The sequence below is a fragment of the Neomonachus schauinslandi genome, chromosome 15 (genome assembly GCF_002201575.2).
Source record: "Neomonachus schauinslandi chromosome 15, ASM220157v2, whole genome shotgun sequence".
In the NCBI taxonomy this organism is placed as follows: domain Eukaryota; kingdom Metazoa; phylum Chordata; class Mammalia; order Carnivora; family Phocidae; genus Neomonachus; species Neomonachus schauinslandi.
The window spans coordinates 25,749,992-25,769,085 of NC_058417.1; the positions used below are offsets into that span (position 1 = coordinate 25,749,992).

The 19,094-nt window shown below is 36.9% G+C and overlaps 1 protein-coding gene across 1 annotated transcript in view; it reads right to left on the reverse strand.

The window, feature by feature from the left end:
- The window catches only part of BRIP1 (BRCA1 interacting helicase 1), a 167,512-nt gene that overhangs the window by 96,789 nt on the left and 51,629 nt on the right, over window positions 1-19,094 (reverse strand). The window contains exons 11-14 of the mRNA XM_044921824.1: window positions 16,354-16,486; window positions 4,665-4,819; window positions 1,281-1,446; window positions 1,035-1,175 (exon numbers count right to left, since the gene is read on the reverse strand). Coding sequence (XP_044777759.1) covers window positions 1,035-1,175; window positions 1,281-1,446; window positions 4,665-4,819; window positions 16,354-16,486 — 595 coding nt within the window. The remainder of the gene's footprint in view (window positions 1-1,034; window positions 1,176-1,280; window positions 1,447-4,664; window positions 4,820-16,353; window positions 16,487-19,094) is intronic.

Genomic DNA, 19,094 nt, shown 5'->3' on the forward strand with positions numbered 1-19,094 from the left:
CTCTGTGCTCAGCAGGGAGTCAGCTTGTCCCTCTCCCTCTCCCTCTGCCCCTTCCCCCATTCATGCTCTCTCTCAAATAAATAAATAAAATCCTTAAAAAAAGAAAAAGAAAACAACAGCTTTATAAAGAACTAGAATTGTGTTAGGTGCATAGGTGATGCTAAGTATGCAGCTAGCCACTTTAAATTACTTCATAAAAAGAAGCAGAAGGTAGATTGACAAATGACAATTCAAATGTTCCTAGGAAATTAAATAACATTTATATGGTATTATTATAAAACATTAAAAACTTAAGTCATAGGACTCATGAGAGTACTTTTATTTTTTTATTTTTATTTTTTTAAAGATTTTATTTGTCAGAGAGATAGAGAGAGAGACAGAGAGAGAGAGCATGCACACACAAGCAGGGGGAGCAGCAGAGAGAGAAGCAGGCTTCCCGCCGAGCAGGGAGCCCGACGCGGGACTCGATCCTGGGACTCCAGGATCATGACCTGAGCTAAAGGCAGTCGCTTAACCAACTGAGCCATCCAGGCGCCCATGAGAGTACTTTTAATTCATTTCAGATATTCAAACACATGCTGAACCCTTGCTAATTAACTAATGCCCACTATTAATCCAGGTGCACGGGAAGAATGGGGACATAAAAAGAAGAATAAGGATATACCACTGTCTGTTGGAAAAGAGAAACAAATGAACAAATAATTATGCAATAGGAACTATGGTAAAGACATTAAATTTTTGTTTTGTTTTTAATTCTCATTTTTAAAAACCTAAAATATACTTAAATGAAGAAACTGCAATATAAACTTTGCATCTAAAGTGTGTATTTTTACTCAATGAGCTGAAGGAATGCTATTTATCAGCATTTCCTTTTGTTGACACTGCCAAACAGCTGACAGATTTTTCTTTTATTCTAAAGCTAAAATGTTGAATTTCCTATCAGGATCTATTAGTATTTCAGGTACCTTCTAATTTTCTTCATATAAAATTATATTGAGGTAAAAAGACTGAGAGCCTTCAAAAAACATACTAACCTGTGAGTTATTAATGACATGATTAGCCTCCAGTTGGATAGTGAATGTAACACCAAGTTCTGATGAGAAGGATTTCATTGGTGATAATGTCCCAGATGTCAAAACAATTGTCCAAACTTTGCCATTAATATCTGAAAAGGCCTAAAAGGAAACAATATTAGATACATCTTTACAAGAGTAAAACATATTTAATTGTTGGTATTGAGCAAGATGACAGAATTTTCATTTACAACATGACAGGCTTACCACAGCTGGATTTAAGCACCAAAAGTTTAGCACATGAACTGCAATTTTCTGTCTTGAACGTTTCTTATTTTTTGCCAGAGCAAAGAATCCATTTTTATCTGAAGTATCAATCTGATTTATCCAAGAATAAGTCTGTTGAATAGCAACTTTATAATCATCGGCAAATCTGGATGAAAATAAAATGGCAATTAAATGGCAAAACTTTTTGAAACACATAATGTCCCAGCTACATACAATATAAAAACTGATTAAACTAAAACTAAATCGATAGTCCTGGTATCTTCTCAAAGATACCATCTTCCCCACCAACAACCACCACCGCTAATTAAATTCAGTAATTCTGATAGAAAATGAGCCATTAAATCTTACAATCAACTTCCTCTTACAGAGGTTAGATATTATCTAAATATCCATCCCTTACCATTTCCCATCCCTATGTTCGAACAATATATTAATCATGGCAAAACCAGATTTAAAATCCAGGTCTCCTAACTCCTAGTCTAGAGCTCTTTGCACTCTGTGTTACATTATCAGTCACAAAATAGATAACAGTTTTCCTTAAAGAAGCTAAACAGTGCATTATACTTTTTTATTACATGAGAAAATGGAAAGAATTTTTACTGAAAGTTTTAAAAGTTTAGAAAACTAATTATAAATTTTAAGTTCCTTTAAAATATGGGTTTCAGTCTTCATTAACTTTTAATGAAGGTATTGATCTGTGATCCCATCCAACTTATAATTTCTTTCAATAAGAGGCTATGCACACACACACAAAAAAGGCTATGCACACTTCAGCTTAAAGAGAATAAAATATGGTGTTCTCCACCACGTCCTCACAATAATATTGACTGTTAATTTCACCCCTAGAGAGATCAGATCTCAAAGTTCAAGTCAGGGACCCTATAATCCTTGGAAAGAATTTTATAAAAGTACTGAGAGCTATAAACTATAAAACATTTAGAGGAAAACATAGGGGAAAATCTTAATGATACCAGATTTGGCCATATTTTTTGTATATACCAAAGGCACAAGCAACAAAAGAAAAAATAAACTGGACTTCATCAAAATTAAAAAACTTTGGGGCGCCTGGGTGGCTCAGATGGTTAAGCGTCTGCCTTCGGCTTAGGTCATGATCCCAGGGTCCTGGGATCGAGCCCGGCATTGGGCTCCCTACTCCGCAGGAAGCCTGCTTCTCCCTCCTCCACTCCCCCTGCTTGTGTTCCCTCTCTCGCTGTGTCTCTCTCTGTCATATAAAAAAAAACAAAAAACTTCTTGTGCATCCAAGGACACTATCAGAGAGTGAGAAGACAACCCACAGAATGGGATATATGTGTAAAACATATATCTGATATAGGATTAATATGCAGAATATATAGGTAACTTTTACAACTCAACAACAAAAAACAACCCAATTCAAAAATGGGCATAGGATGTGAACAGACATTACTCCAATGAAGATATGCAAATGGACAATAAGAACATGAAAAGATGCTCAACATCACTAGCCATTAGTGGAGGGTGGAGTAAATAAAAACTATAAGCAAATACCACTTTATACCCATTAGGATGGCTATTACCCCAAAAGTGAGAAACAACAAGTACTGGCAAGGATGTCGAGCAACTAGAAATGTTGTGCATAACTATGGGAATTTAAAATGGGAAAATAGTATGTTGATTCCTCAAAAAGTTAAATACAGAATTACCATATGACCCTGAAATTCCACACTCCAGGTATTTACCTGGAGGAATTGAAAGCAGGGACTCAAAACAGATACTTGTGGGTTTTTTGTTTGTTTGTTTTTTAAAGGATTTTATTTATTTATTTGACAGAGACAGAGACAGCGAGAGCAGGAACACAAGCAGCGGGAGTGGGAGAGGGAGAGCAGGCTTCCCGCCGAGGAGGCAGCCCGATGCGGGGCTCGATCCCAGGACCCTGGGATCATGACCTGAGCCGAAGGCAGACGCTTAACAACTGAGCCACCCAGGCGCCCCTCAAACAAATACTTGTATATCAATATTCACTGTAGCATTATTCACAATAGACAAAAGGTGAAAATAATCCAAATGTCCATCAACATAACAAAGGATAAACAAACTATGGTACATACATACAATGGAATCTGATAATATTCAGCCATAAAACAGAATGGTATTCTGATATATGTTACAACATGGATGAACCTTGAAAACATTGTACTAAGTTAAATAAGCCAGATGCAAAAGAATGAATATTGTATGATTCCACTTTATAGGAGATAACCTAAAAGGGGCAAACCTATGGAGATGAAAGAAAAGAGGTTACCAGAGGTTATGAGAAGAAGGAAATGGGAACTATTGTTTCATGGGTATAGAGCTCCTGAAAAAGTTCTGTGAATGGATAGTAGTGATGTGAATATACTTAATGCTACTAAAATGTACACTTAAAATGGTTAAAAGAGTAAATTTTATGTTATCTATGTATGTTTTACCATAAAAAAATTGGAACCAGATAGTACTATAATTTAATAAGGGATTGAGTGAGGGAGTTAACTGTTTCTCATTTTCCACGTTTCACTAAATAGAGGCTTTATGCAATAAGAGACTTTCTGACACTGGAAGAAACATATCTAAAACTGTCCTTAAAACCTAAATGTTTGGGGCGCCTGGGTGGCTCAGTTGTTTAAGCGACTGCCTTCGGCTCAGGTCATGATCCTGGAGTCCCGGGATCGAGTCCCGCATCGGGCTCCCTGCTCAGCGGGGAGTCTGCTTCTCCCTCTGACTCTCCCCCTCTCATGCTCTCTATCACTATCTCTTTCAATAAATAAATAAAAATCTTTAAAACCTAAATGTTTAAGTTCAGTCATATACAATTTAATGTATAATTATAATATATAATACATTGTATAAATTATACAATATAAATTATAAAAATAAATTTATACAAATTTAATACTGCATTAATAAAATGTATTTAAAATATATCTACTTTGGGGCACCTGGGTGGCTCAGTCATTAAGCGTCTGCCTTTGGCTCAGGTCATGATCCCAGGGTCCTGGGACTGAGTCCCACATCGGGCTCCCTGCTCTGCGGGAAGCCTGCTTCTCCCTCTCCCACTCCCCCTGCTTGTGTTCCTGCTCTCGCTATGTCTCTCTCTGTCAAATAAATAAATAAAATCTTTAAAAAAAAAAAAAATATATATATATATCTACTTTTTTATTTTAATACTCATTTTCATTAATAAAGACTAATTCCAATAGATCTAAGTCTGTACCAACAAGTAAGAACAATATTTTATACCACTTCTTTACAATGAGCCTAGGTACTTGCACAACTTAAACACATGCTAGCACCCAATAAAACTAATATTTTTAAGAGGGAAAATACAAATCATATATATTTACTAACCTGCTATTTTGCCTAAAAAGATAGTCAAACACCATAAAAAGTCCTTTGAGCATTATTTGAGTTGAAGCACTAATAATTGGTACTACTCTTGCCTCCTCTTTACCATGCATTGGTAAGACTTTTTCTTCTTTTTGAAGGACAGCAGAAAAATGTCCCTATAAGAAATTACCATTATTAAGTACATTGCAGGAAATGGGAAGAAGAGGAAAACAAACTTCTTAAAATTATAAAACCCAAATGAAATATACACTGAAATTTTAGGCAAACACTATTAATATACAAGTACTAACTATGTTTTAAATTCCCACATAGTCCTTAGAACCCTACACAAAAGTACATCTTTAAGTCTCTTAAACCACCAAACATCCATTTTACTTACCCATTCTCACAATAGTTATATCATAATTTTTACTAAGTCAATATTTTTAACTAAATTGTGATTATATATACATTGTTATAGCTAACCCATATATAGTATACTATATTTCCTTTCTTTTCTAACATTTACTTTTTATTTACTTTTTCCTAGTGTTTATGCTTAAATCAACCTTTTTAATAAATTATCACTTGTTAAAAATGATAGATAGATAGACAAATTCCCATATATTCCCAAATTCTCTTCAGAGTCAAAGACACTTTAACAGTAAGTTATACATTTAGGAGGTTCATTACTTCTTCAGGCAATCAGGGTATTATTTAGTGCCCTTCAAAAGTAATGAACTAGGCACGCCTGGCTGGCTCAGTTGGTACAGGCTACAACCTGTGATCTCAAGGTTGTGAGTTCAAGCCCTATGTTGGGCATGGAGCTTACTTTTAAAAACAAACAAACAAAAGGACTAAATAAAAATGCACCAAATGGTTTTTCCAAAGAGCTTACAAGGGTTGATATGCCACCTAAATGCCTGAATTACTTCCAGGTAGTATTCCAATGATGAGAATAATATGACTGTATGACAAGCAAAAAATTTTAAATGACTCAAGGAAACAATACATGCTAAATACAAATGTATACTAACTGGCTCATTTGTTTTCATGTGGCTCGTAAGTTTTAATAAATGTTCTGAAGTCAGATAGTGACAGTTGCATAATTCTGTGACTATACTAAAAACTACTGAATTGTATACTATAAGAGGGTAAATTTTATGGCATGTGAATTAAATTTCAATCAAGCTGTTAATAAAAAAAATAATTTTAAAACAACAGACATTACTAAATGATGCAAGACTAGTAATATAGTCTCTTTTAAGTAGCAATAAGACCAGGATGCCTGTTTCACTGCCTGTGATAAACAATGCACTGGAAGTTTACGCCAACAAAGAAATAAATAGAATGTGATGGATTTGGAAAGAAAGAAAATAGTCATTACTTATAAACAGTATAATTACACAGAAAATTTAAGAATTACAAGATTAATGATTACAAGATAATCCCAAAGGAAAAGAACAAAGTGAGGAAATATGCACTACCATGTATCAGCATTTTTCTCATGCTAGAGTAATTAACAAATATGAGTTTAGGTCACAGAACAAAGTCCAGAAATTCAAAAATAAATGAAAATCAGGTATGTGGCAGGAGTGTCATGACAAATCAGAAAGAAATGAACTATTTAGTAAATGATGCTGAGAAGATGATCCATGCAGGAAATAAAATGGATTCCCAACCTCACAACGTAAACAAAAATGAATCTTCAGCTGATTTTATCAAGAAAAAATAACACTTTTAGAAAATGTAGCACAAGATAAGGAAAGACTGCTTAAACTCAAATACAGTTCATAAAAGAAAAAACACTAATAAATTTTAATGCACTAAAATAAACTTCCAGAAAAATACTCCATAAATAAACCATAAGACACAAGAATATACATGCAATGCAATAAGCAACAAAGAATTAGTATTTAGAATATATAAAGGAAATAGCAAAATACACAAAGATATATTTACAAGGATGTTCATAACAGAATTGTTTCTTATTCTGGGAAAGCTGGCAACAACCTACATTTCAAATGCCAGATTAATTAAGTAATTTAGAATATGTGCACTCACAAAAATGCTACACTGCAATTAAAAAGCATGTGAAAGGGGCATCTGGGTGGCTCGGTCGGTTAAGGCTCCAATTCTTGGTTTTGGCTCAGGTTGTGATCTCAGGGTCGTGATTTGGGAGTCCTGCATGGGCTCCACGCTCAGTGCAGAATCTGCTTAAGATTCCTTCTCCCTCTGCTCTCTCCCCCACCAGCCCCCATTCTCTCTAATAAATAAATATTTAAAAGAGTAAAAATCATGTGAAAGAATCTATTAAAATAGTACTTGTAGGGGCACCGGGGTGGTTTAGTCATTTAAGCACCCCACTCTTGATCTCAGGGTCCTGTGACCAAGCTCCTGACAGGCTCCATGATCAGTGGAGAGTAGGCTTGAAATTCTTTCCCTCTCTCCCTCCCCACTGCTGGCACATGCCCTCTCTCTGAAAAAAATAAATCTTAAAAAAAAAAAAAAAAAAAACAGTACTCATAACATTAAATGAAAAGAGGCTGCAAAGAAATATGCATCATATCAGAAATCTATGTCAGGTAAATATATGCATAAAATAAAATATGTGGATATAAATCCAAAAGTTAATAATGATCATCTTTAAGTTGATGAGTTTTCTTTTTTCTTTATGCCTTTTGTATTTTCTAAGTTTTTTTCCTTTGACATATATTTATTTGTACATTTTTATTAAATTATAATATATATAATGCACTAGTCATAAGTATAGAGCTCACCTTTAAAATGTAAAGCTTATGTAAAAAATCAGGGAAAGATGTCATAATATGGACAATACTTACACTACTACATTGCATTTAAAAAAATGCAGGGCAAAAATTATAAGTATAATCCGATTAAAATACATTTTCAATATTCATATGCCCAGAATGCTAGTGGTGATCATGGTAGCCATAGTTCCTGTTTTGGCTCAAAAACCTCTTTAAGTCCATATGAGGAAAATTACAAAACTCTGATAAAAGAAATCAAAGATCCAAACAAATGAAGAGATAATCTCTGTTCATAGATAGGAAGATTCAATATTGTTGAGAAATTCTTCTTGTTGTTGTTAGTTCTTCCTAGTTTGATCTATAGATTTAATGCCATCTCAATCAAAATTCCAGAAAGTTACTTTGTGGATATTGACACACTGAGTCTAAAGTTAATTTGGAAAGAAACAAACCAGAATAATCAACACAATACAGAAGAAAGTCAGAGAACTGATACTACCCGACTTCAAGACTTACTATAAATCTATAGTAATCAAGAGAGTATGGTATTAGTAAAGGAACCGGAAAATCAATCGATGGAAAAGAACAAAGAGCCTAAAAATGGACCCACAAGGATATAGTCAACTATCTTTAACAAAGGAGCAAAGACAATCCAATGGAGAAGGGTGATCTTTTCAACAAATGGTGACAGAATAATTGGACATCTACATGCAAAGAAATGAATCTGGATACAGACCTTCTATTTTTCACAAAAATTAACTAAAAATGGACCACAGACCTAAATGTAAAATGAAAACTCTAAAACTTTTAGAAGAAAAGACAGAAGAAAATCTAAGTGACTTCAGGTTTCGTGGTGAGTTTTTAGACACAACACCTAAAGCATGGTCCATCGAAGAAAAAATTGGTAAGCTGAACTTTGTCAAAACTAAAAACTTATGTTCCATAAAAGACACTGTTAACAGAATGAAAAGAAAAGCCACGGACTGGAAGAATATATCTGCAAACATGTATCTGATGAAGGACTTGTATGCCAAATATACAGAGAACACGTAAAACTCAACAACAGGAAGACAAAGAACCCAACTGAAGAGTAGGCAAAAGATTTGAAGAGATATCTCACAAATAAGATATATAGATGGCAAAGGAACTTGTGAAAAGATGTTCCACATCAAATGTCATTAGGGAATTGTAAATTAAAACAATAATAAGATACTACTACATATCTATTAGAATGGTTGGTATTCAAAACCCTGACAATTCCAAATGTTGGCAAGGATGGATAATAACAGGAACCTTCATTCACTGACAATGGGAATGTAAAACAGCACAGCCACTTTGGAAGACAGCAGTTTCTTGCACAGCTAAAAACAGTCTTACCATATGATACAGTAATTGTACTAAGTATTTACCCAAATAAGAAGAAAGCACAACCACACAAAAATATGCACACAAATGTTTATAACAAATTTATTCAGAACTGCCCAAACGTGGAAGCCACCAGTATGTCCTATAGTAGGTGAAAGGATAAAGAAATGGTGTGCATACATACAATGAATATTGTTTAGCAGTAAAAAGAAATAAGCCATCAAGCCATAAAAAGACATGAGGGGAGGGCGGAGCAAGATGGCGGAGGAGTAGGAGACCTGGATTTCGTCTGGTCTCAGGAATTCAGCTGGATAGGGATCAAACCATTCTGAACACCTACAAACTCAACAGGAGATCGAAGAAAAGAAGAGCAACAACTCTCTGAACAGAAACGTGACCACTTTCTGGAAGGTAGGACGTGTGGAGAAGTGAATCCGAGGCGATATTTGGGAGGATAGACGGTGGGGGAGGGGGCCTCCAACGGCTGCTTCTGGCAAGTGATAGAGCCGCGGAGCACAAACTCGGAACTTTTAGAAGTCGGCTCCGCTGAGGGACATCACTCCAGTGGCTAAGCGGGGCTTGGAACCCTCGTGGGACAGTGCGGTCTCAGGACCCTCAGGGTCACAGAAAGACCGGAGGTGCCTGAGTGCGGCAGAGCTCCCAGGTATCGGAGCGGGGAAGCCAGCTGCAGAGACAGAGACGAGGCGTGGGCTCTCAGATCGGGGTTGCCATAAACCGTGATCCACGGCACAGTCGGGCCACTGCTCCTCCAGCAGGGGCCCAACAAGCGGCAGATCCGGGGAGACTCACCTTCCTCCCCTGGGAGGAGCGGCGCGGGAGCACACCACAGGGATCTGCTGGGTTTGGAGACTCCACACGGGGTCGGGTGCCAGAGATAGAAACACTCAGTCACAGGCCGGGTGAGCACGGACTGCGGCCAGAGACTGGGGAGACGGAAGTGACTGACGGCTTTTCTCTGGGGGCTCACTGAGGAGTGGGGCCCGAGTTCTCGGCTCCTCTGGGGTGGAGATTGGGAGGCCACCATTTTCACTTTCGACCTCCAAAGCTGTACTGAAGGCTTGCAGGGAACAAAAGCTCCTGAGAGCAAACCCGAGCAGATTACTTAGCCCGGACGGGAAAGGGTGGGACAACTCCGCCTCCGGCAAAGACATTTGGGAACCACGGCAACAGGGCCCTCCCCCAGAAGATCAGCAAGAACAGCCAGCCAAGACCAAGTTTACCGATCAATGAGAACGGCAGAACTCCAGCGCTAGGGGACTACTGCACATAGAATCCAAGGCTTTTTTCCCATGATTCTTTAGTCTTTCAAAGTTAATTTTTTTTAACTTTTTTTTTTTTGAATTTTTCTTTTTCCCTTTTTCAACCAACATCTTATCAATCCCTTTTTTAAAAACATTTTTATTTTTCATTTTTAGAGTCATATTCTATCCCTTCATAGTAGTTACCCTTATTTTTGGCATATATATATAAATTGTTCTCTCTTTAAAATTCTGAGAGTTTCTTCTAACAGATCAAAATATACCCTAAATCTCTAGTGTATGGCTTTGTTCTACTCTCCTGCCTGATCACATTCTCTTTTTCTTTTATTTTAAAAATCCTTTCTTTTTTCAAATTTCTTATCAATCCCTTTTATAAATTTTTTATAATTTTCATCTTTACAGTCATGTTCCATCCCTTCATCATATCAACCCTTATTTTTGTACATATATAAGTTTTTCTTTCTTTAAAATTTTGGGAGGCACTTTCTTCTAACAGACCAAAATACACCCAAAATCTAGTGTGTGGCACTGATCTATGCACCAGCCTGATCATATTTGATCATATTCTGGTTTTTTTTGTTTTGTTCTGTTTTTGTTTGTTTTTATCTTTTTCTTTTTTCTTTCTCTCCCTTTCTTTTCCCCCAGCTTCAGGTCTTTTCTGATTTGTTTAGAGTACATTTTCTGGGGACGTTGTTATCCTGTTAGCATTTTGTTCTCTCATTAATCTATTCTCCTCTGCACAAAATGACAAGATGGAAAAAATCACCTCAACAAAAAGAACAAGAGGTAGTACCGACTGCCAGGGACATACTCAATACGGACATTAGTACGATGTCGGATCTAGAGTCAGAATCATGACTTTAAAGGTACTAGCTGGGCCTGCAAAAAGCATGGAAGTTATTAGAGAAACCCTTTCTGGAGAAATAAAAGAACTAAAATCTAACCAAGTAGAAATCAAAAAGGCTATTATTAATGAGGTGCAATAAAAAAAAGGGGTGCTAACTGCTAGGATAAATGAGACAGAAGAGAGAATCAGTGATACAGAAGACCAAATGATGGAAAATAAAGAAGCTGAGAAAAAGAGAGATAAACAACTACTGGATCACGAGGGCAGAATTCGAGAGATAAGAGATACCGTAAGACGAAACAACATTAGAATAATTGGGATCCCAGAAGAAGAAAGAGAGAGAGGGGCAGAAGGTATATTGGAGCAAATTATAGCAGAGAACTTCCCTAATTTGGGGAAAGAAACAGGCATCAAAATCCAGGAGGCACAGAGAACCCCTCTCAAAATCAATAAAAATAGGTCAACACCCCGACATCTAATAGTAAAACTTACAAGTCTCAGAGACAAAGAGAAAATCCTGAAAGCAGCTCGGGAGAAGAAATATGTAACCTACAATGGTAGAAACATTAGATTGGCAAGAGACCTATCCACAGAGACCTGGCAGGCCAGAGAGGACTGGCATGATGTATTCAGAGCACTAAACGAGAAAAATATGCAGACAAGAATACTATATCCAGCTAGGCTGTCATTGAAAATTGAAGGAGAGATAAAAAGCTTCCAGGACAAACAAAAACTAAAGGAATTTGCAAACACAAAACCAGCCCTACAGGAAATCTTGAAAGGGGTCCTCTAAGCAAAGAGAGAGCCTAAAAGCAACATAGACCAGAAAGGAACAGAGACAATATACAGTAACAGTCACCTTACAGGCAATTCAATGGCACTAAATTCCTATCTTTCAATAATTACCCTGAATGTGAATGGACTAAATGCCCCAATCAAAAGACACAGGCTATCAGAATGGATTAAAAAACAAGATCCATCGATATGCTGTCTGCAAGAGACTCATTTTAGACCCAAAGACACCCCCGGACTGAAAGTGAGGGGGTGGAAAACCATTTACCACGCTAATGGACACCAAAAGAAAGCTGGGGTGGCAATCCTTATATCAGACAAATTAGATTTTAAACCAAAGACTGTAATAAGAGATGAGGAAGGACACTATATCCTACTTAAAGGGTCTATCCAACAAGAAGATCTAACAATTGTAAATATCTATGCCCCTAACATTGGGAGCAGCCAATTATATAAGGCAATCAATAACAAAAGCAAAGAAACACACTGACAACAATACAATAATAGCGGGGGACTTTAACACCCCCCTCACTGAAATGGACAGATCGTCTAAGCAAAAGATCAACAAGGAAATAAAGACTTTAAATGACACACTGGACCAAATGGACTTCACAGACATATTCAGAACATTCCACCCCAAAGCAACAGAATACACATTCTTTTCTAGTGCCCATGGAACAGTCTCCAGAATCGATCACATCCTAGGTCACAAATCAGGTCTCAACCGGTACCAAAAGACTGGGATCATCCCCTGCCTATTTTCAGACCACAATGCTTTGAAACTAGAACTCAATCACGAGAGGAAAGTCGGAAAGAACTCAAATACATGGAGGCTAAAGAGCATCCTACTAAAGAATGAATGGGTCAACCAGGAAATTTAGGAAGAATTTTAAAAATTCATGGAACTAATGAGAATGAAAACACATCTGTTCAAAACCTTTGGGATATAGCAAAGGCAGTCCTCAGAGGGAAATACATTGCAATACAAGCCTCTCTCAAAGAATTAGAAAAATCTCAAATACACAAGCTAACCTTACACCTAAAGGAGCTGGAGAAAGAAAAACAAGTAAAGCCTAAACCCAGCAGGCGAAGAGAAATAATAGAGATTAGAGCAGAAATCAATGAAACAAACCAAAAGAGCAGAAGAGATCAACGAAAACTAGAAGCCGGTTCTTTGAAAGAATTAATAAGATTGATAATCCACTAGCCAGACTTATCCAAAAGAAAAGAGAAAAGACCCAAATTAATAAAGTCATGAATGAAAGGGGAGAGATCACGACCAACACAAAGGAAATACAGACAATTTTAAGAACATATTATGAGCAACTATATGCCAACAAATTAGGCAATCTGGAAGAAATGGATGCATTCCTGGAAATTTATAAACTGCCAAAATTGAAACAGGAAGAAACAGAAAATCTGAACAGACCAATAACCAGTAAGGAAACTGAAGCAGTAATCAAAAACCTCCCAAAAAACAAGAGTGCAGGGCCAGATGGTTTCCCAGGGAATGCTATTAAACATTTAAAAGAGAAATAATACCTATTCTGATGAAGCTCTTTCAAAAAATAGAAATGGAAGGAAAACTTCCAAACTCATTCTATGAGGCTAGCATTACCTTGATCCCCAAACCAGACTCCATCAAAAAGGAGAATTACAGACCAATATCCTTGATGAACATGGATGCCAAATACTCACCAAGATACTAGCCAATAGGATCCAACAGTACATTAAAAGGATTATTCACCACGACCAAGTGGGTTTTATTCCTGGATTGCAAAGGTGGTTCAACATTCGCAAATAAATCAACATGATAGATTACATTAATAAAAGAAAAGAGAAGAACCATATGATCCTCTCAATTGATGCAGAAAAACATTTGACAAAATACAGCATCTTTTCTTGATTAAAACTCTTCACAATGTAGGGATAAAGGGAACATACCTCACTATCATAAAAGCCATCTATGAAAAGCCCACAGCGAATATCATTCTCAATGGGGAAAAACTGAGAGCTTTCCCCCTAAGGTCAGGAACACGGCAGGGATGTTCACTATCACCACTGTTGTTCAACACAGTACTAGAAGTCCTAGCCTCAGCAATCAGACAACAAAAAGAAATAAAAGGAATTCAAATTGGCAAAGAAGTCAAACTCTCACTCTTCGCAGATAACATGATACTTTATGTGAAAAACCCAAAAGATTCCACCCCAAAATTGCTAGAACTCATACAGTAATTCAGCAATATGGCAGGATACAAAATCAATGCACAGAAATCAGTTGCATTTCCATACACTAACAATGTGACTGAATAAAGAGAAATTAAGGAGTAGATCCCATTTACAATTGCACCAAAAACTGTAAGATACCTAGGAATAAACCTAACCGAAGACATAAAGGACCTGTACTCTAAAAACTACAGAACACTTATGAAAGAAATTGAGGAAGACACAAAGAGATGGGAAAACATTCCATGCTCATGGATTGTAAGAATAAATGTTGTTAAAATGTCTATGCCTCCCAGAGCAATCTACACACTCAATGTAATCCCTATCAAAATACCATCGACGTTTTCCACAGAGCTGAAACAAATAATCCTACAATTTGTATGGAACCAGAAAAGACCCTGAATCACCAGAAAATGTTGAAAAAGAAAACCAAAGCTGGGGGCATCACAATGCCTGATTTCAAGCTACATTACAAACTATGATCAAGACATGGTACTGGCATAAAAACAGACACATAGATCAATGGAACAGAACAGAGAGCCCAGAAATGGACCCTCAACTCTATGGTCAACTAATCTTCGACAAAGAAGGAAAGAATATCCAACGGAAAAAGAACAGTCTCTTCAATAAATGGTGCTGGGAAAACTGGACAGACACATGCAGAAGAATGAAACTGGACCATTCTCTTACACCATACACCAAGATAAACTCAAAATGGACAAAAGACCTAAATGTGAGACAGGAATCCATCAAAATCCTAGAGGAGAACACAGGCAGCAACCTCTTCAACCTCAGCCACAGCAACTTCTTGCAAGACACGTCTCTGAAAGCAAGGGAAACAAAATCAAAAATGAACTACTGGGACCTCATCAAGATAAAAAGCTTCTGCACAGCAAAGGAAACAGTCAACAAAACTAAAAGGCAACCTATGGAATGCGAGAAGATATTTGCAAATGACATATCAGAGAAAGGACTGGTATCCAAGATCTATAAAGAACTTATCAAACTCAACACGCAAAAAAACAAATAATCCAGTCAAGAAATGGGTAGAAGCCATGAACAGACATTTCTTCAAAGAAGATGTACAAATGCCAACAGACACATGAAAAAATGCTCCACATCACTTGTCATCTGGGAAATACAAATCAATACCACAATGAGAAACCACTTACACCAGTTAGAATGGCTAAAATTAACAAGACAGGAAACAACAAATGTTGGCGAGGATATGGAGAAAGGGGAACCCTTCTTACACTGCTGGTGGGAATGCAAGTTGGGATAGCCACCCTGGAAAACAGTTTGGAGGTTCCACAAGAAGTTAAAAATAGAGCTACCCTATAACTCAGCAATTACACTACTGGGTATTTACCCCAAAGATACAGATGTGGTGAAACGAAGGGGCACCTGCCCCAGTGTTCATAGCAGCAATGTCCACAATAGCCAAATTGTGGAAGGAGCCGAGATGTCCTTCAACAGATGAATGGATAAAGAAGATGTGGCTTATGGAATATTACTCAGCCATCAAAAAGAATGAATACTTACCATTTACATCGATGTGGATGGAACTGGAGGGTATTATGCTAAGTGAAATAAGTCAATCAGAAAAAGACAATTATCATACGGTTTCATTCATATGTGGAATATAAGAAATAGCAAAGAGGATCAGGGGAAGGGAGGGAAAACTGAATAGGAAGAAATCAGAGAGGGAGACAAACCATGAGAGACTCTGAGGAACAAAATGAAGGTTGCAGAGGGGAGGTGGGTGGGGGGATGGGGTAACTGGGTGATGGGCATTAAGGAGGGCATGTGATGTAATAAGCACTAGGTGTTATACGCAACTGATGAATCACTGAACGCTACATCTGAAACTAATGATGTACTATATGTTGGCTAATTAAATTTAAATAAAAAATAATAATAAAAGAAAAACATTCATCTGGAGGAAGGAAAAAAAAAAAACCTTTCACAATGTAAGTCAGAAAGCCTCTATCCAGAAAAAGGTACAAAAGTACATACTCATAAAATTTTACATACAATTTCATGAGATTCATCGTAACCTCCAGCCCACTCATGATTTCTATCCACCCAGGTTTATAACCTCTAAGTTAAGGAGAACAAAAAATGAACTTATCTTTTTATCTTCCAAATTTTTAATTTTATAACCAACAAAATAATTTTACAACCTAAAAATATTTACTTCTTTTAGATTTGAACAAAACAATTCATTCCTTTAAGCCGTATTTCTTTCAAACTAAATAATGCTACTTTTTCAATCCATAATTTACACCATTAGTTAAAGATTACAAACTTAGATAATAAAATTTTAAAATAATTAAATTGCCGTTTTTTAAGTGTGGATTAATTTATTCACTGTTAAACCATCTCTAATTCACTAAATAAATGTCACAGGTAGAAAAAAAAAATCTTACCTGCAAAATGGGAAAAGTAGCAGTGGTGATGCCCATTTTGTGTAAATTTAAGAGCATTTCACTTCCACTCCATATTTTACAGGATGATTCATAATCCCTTTCCATAAGATGTTCAGAGTTTGCTTCTAACCAACTAAAATAAAACAATTCCATCAACCAGTATCATCCTTACATGCACTATTTCAACAAAACAAAGAGAACTGTGATACATTGATCATATTCCTTGAAGCTCTTAGGATACAAATGTGAATTAAGACATCTTTTAAAATGCACGCACATTTCCTATCACATAATAAACACTTACATAGCTAAAAAGTAAGCTTTTATTCAGAAAAAAGAAACATGCATGTGATTTCCCAGTTGTTTTTTAGATTCACACTGCTTTACTTTATCTTTCCAACTGAGAACCAGGTATAGGAGCTGATCCCAAATGTGCATAAAGGAAATATAAAACAATCTAATAAAGAAATTAGGGCGCCTGGGTGGCTCAGTTTGTTAAGTGACTGCCTTCGGCTCAGGTCATGATCCTGGAGTCCCAGGATCGAGTCCCACGTCGGGCTCCCTGCTCAGCAGGGAGTCTGCCTCTCTCTCTGACCCTCCTCCCTCTCATGCTCTCTATCTCATTCTGTCTCTCAAATAAATAAATAAAATCTTTAAAAAAAAAAAAAAAGAAAGAAAGAAATTAAGGTGTTACATATTAAGACAAAAAAGAGTTACTAGAAAATATATTCATTTTTATGTATACGTACACATTTTTACATTCAGTAAGTACTTAAATGCCTATATTATGTCAGACACTGGACTGGGACCGGGTACTGGAAATACAGCAGTAAGTAAAATAGGCAAGATCCTTATTCTCATGGGAATTACATTCTACTAAAGGGAAAAATAAACTTAGAAACACATAAATGAAACAAGAAAATATGAGGTAATGAAAAGTCATATAATGAAAATAAATTAGCTTAATGTAGTCTACTTGCTATTTTAATTTGATGTCAAGGAAGTTCTCTGTGAGGTGACATTTATTCTAACAATTGAATGCAAAAAGTACCCCGTCATGAAAGGATAAAAAAAAAAAAAAAAAATTCCAAGCAGAAACAACAGCTAGTGCAAAGATTCTGAAGTGGTAAACAAATTTTGCTTAAAGACCTGACAGAAAGCCACTGTCATTGCAACACAATGGGCAATAAGGAATAACATTATGAACAATGTTAGAACAATGTTAGAGTGATAAGCAGGAATCAGATCATGTTGAGCCAAGGTAAGGAATCTGGATTCTACTCAAAATGCAAAGGGGAAGGTTTTAAATGGAGGATTGATTGAGAGAACGTGAGCCTATGAGCAGGGAGGTGGGAAGGACCATAGGGAGAGGGAGAGAGAATCTTGAGCAGACTCCACACCCAGCATAGAGCCTGATGTGGGGCTCAATCCCATGACCCTGAGATCATGACCTGAGCCCAAGTCGAGTCAGATGCTTAACTGACTGAGCCACCCAGGAACCCCTTAAATGGAGTATTTTAAATAAGAGAGAGACAATCTGGGGCGCCTGGGTGGCTAAGTCCGTTGAGCGTTTGACTCTGGATTTCAGCTCAGGTCATGACCTCAGGATCGTGAGATCAACCCCTGGGGTCTGGCTCTGCGCTTGCAGAGTCTGAGATTCTCGCTCTTCCTCTCCCTCTACCCTTTCCCCAACTAGTGCACTCTCTCTCTAAATGAATACAATCTTAAAAAGAGAGAGAGAGAGAAAATTTATTTTAAGTGTTAAAAGATGATTCCAGTTTCTAAGCCAGAATGGATTATAGGAGAAGGCAAGAATGAAAGCAGAGACCTGCTGGAGGCTGTTACAGAATTCTAGTTGAGAGATGATTCTGGGATAATAGATATGAGATTGAAGGATTTGGGATATACTATACAGGTGGCAGTGTGAGGCAGTAATCAAGGATAATAGATTTCTGATTTGAGGAACTGGCTGGTACTGTTTGCTTAGATAAGGAAGACAGGGCATTTGGGGGGAGTAGGTAGGGGAAGGGAAGGAGTTTGTTTTGTAAAGTTGAAAATTAAATTCCAAACAGACATAAATACAGTTGGATATATGAAAATAGCATTCCAGAGACAGACTAGAATCTAGATTTATTATTGATTGGGCTAGACACAGATTCAGGCCTTACTAGTACTACGATGGTACTCGGTTACGTAATTTAGGCAAAGTACAGAGATAGAGAAGAAATGAGGTCCCAGGACCAAGTCCTGAGGCACTTCAACATTTAGACATCAAACAGAATAAGAACTATCAAAAGAAACTGAGAAAGAATGAACTATGAGGAAGGAAAATCAGGTCTCATAGAAAAAGTACTCCTATATGTCTCCTCTTGTCTCACTAGTTCACTTCTGACACATTTGGTCACTAAATGTATGTGGGATTCTTTTTTCCTTACACTAAGCAATTCTCCAAGACACTTAGCTGGGTGTCCTATGATTCAATTCAATTCTGACACTAACTGGAGTTAGCATAAACCCCACCGGCTAAGCATTCAGTTATCACCAGACTGCCCTCCCCACCTCTTCACCTCAGATGCCAGCATTAAGTCAAAAATGTCATCTGTGCTTCTGACCAAGCAATTATAAAGCTGAGGTTCCCATGACCTCTCCTCAGGTGTGATCATTTACTAGAACAACGCACAGAACTCCAGGAAACACTTATGTTTACCAATTTATTATTTTTTTTAGATTTTTTTTTTATT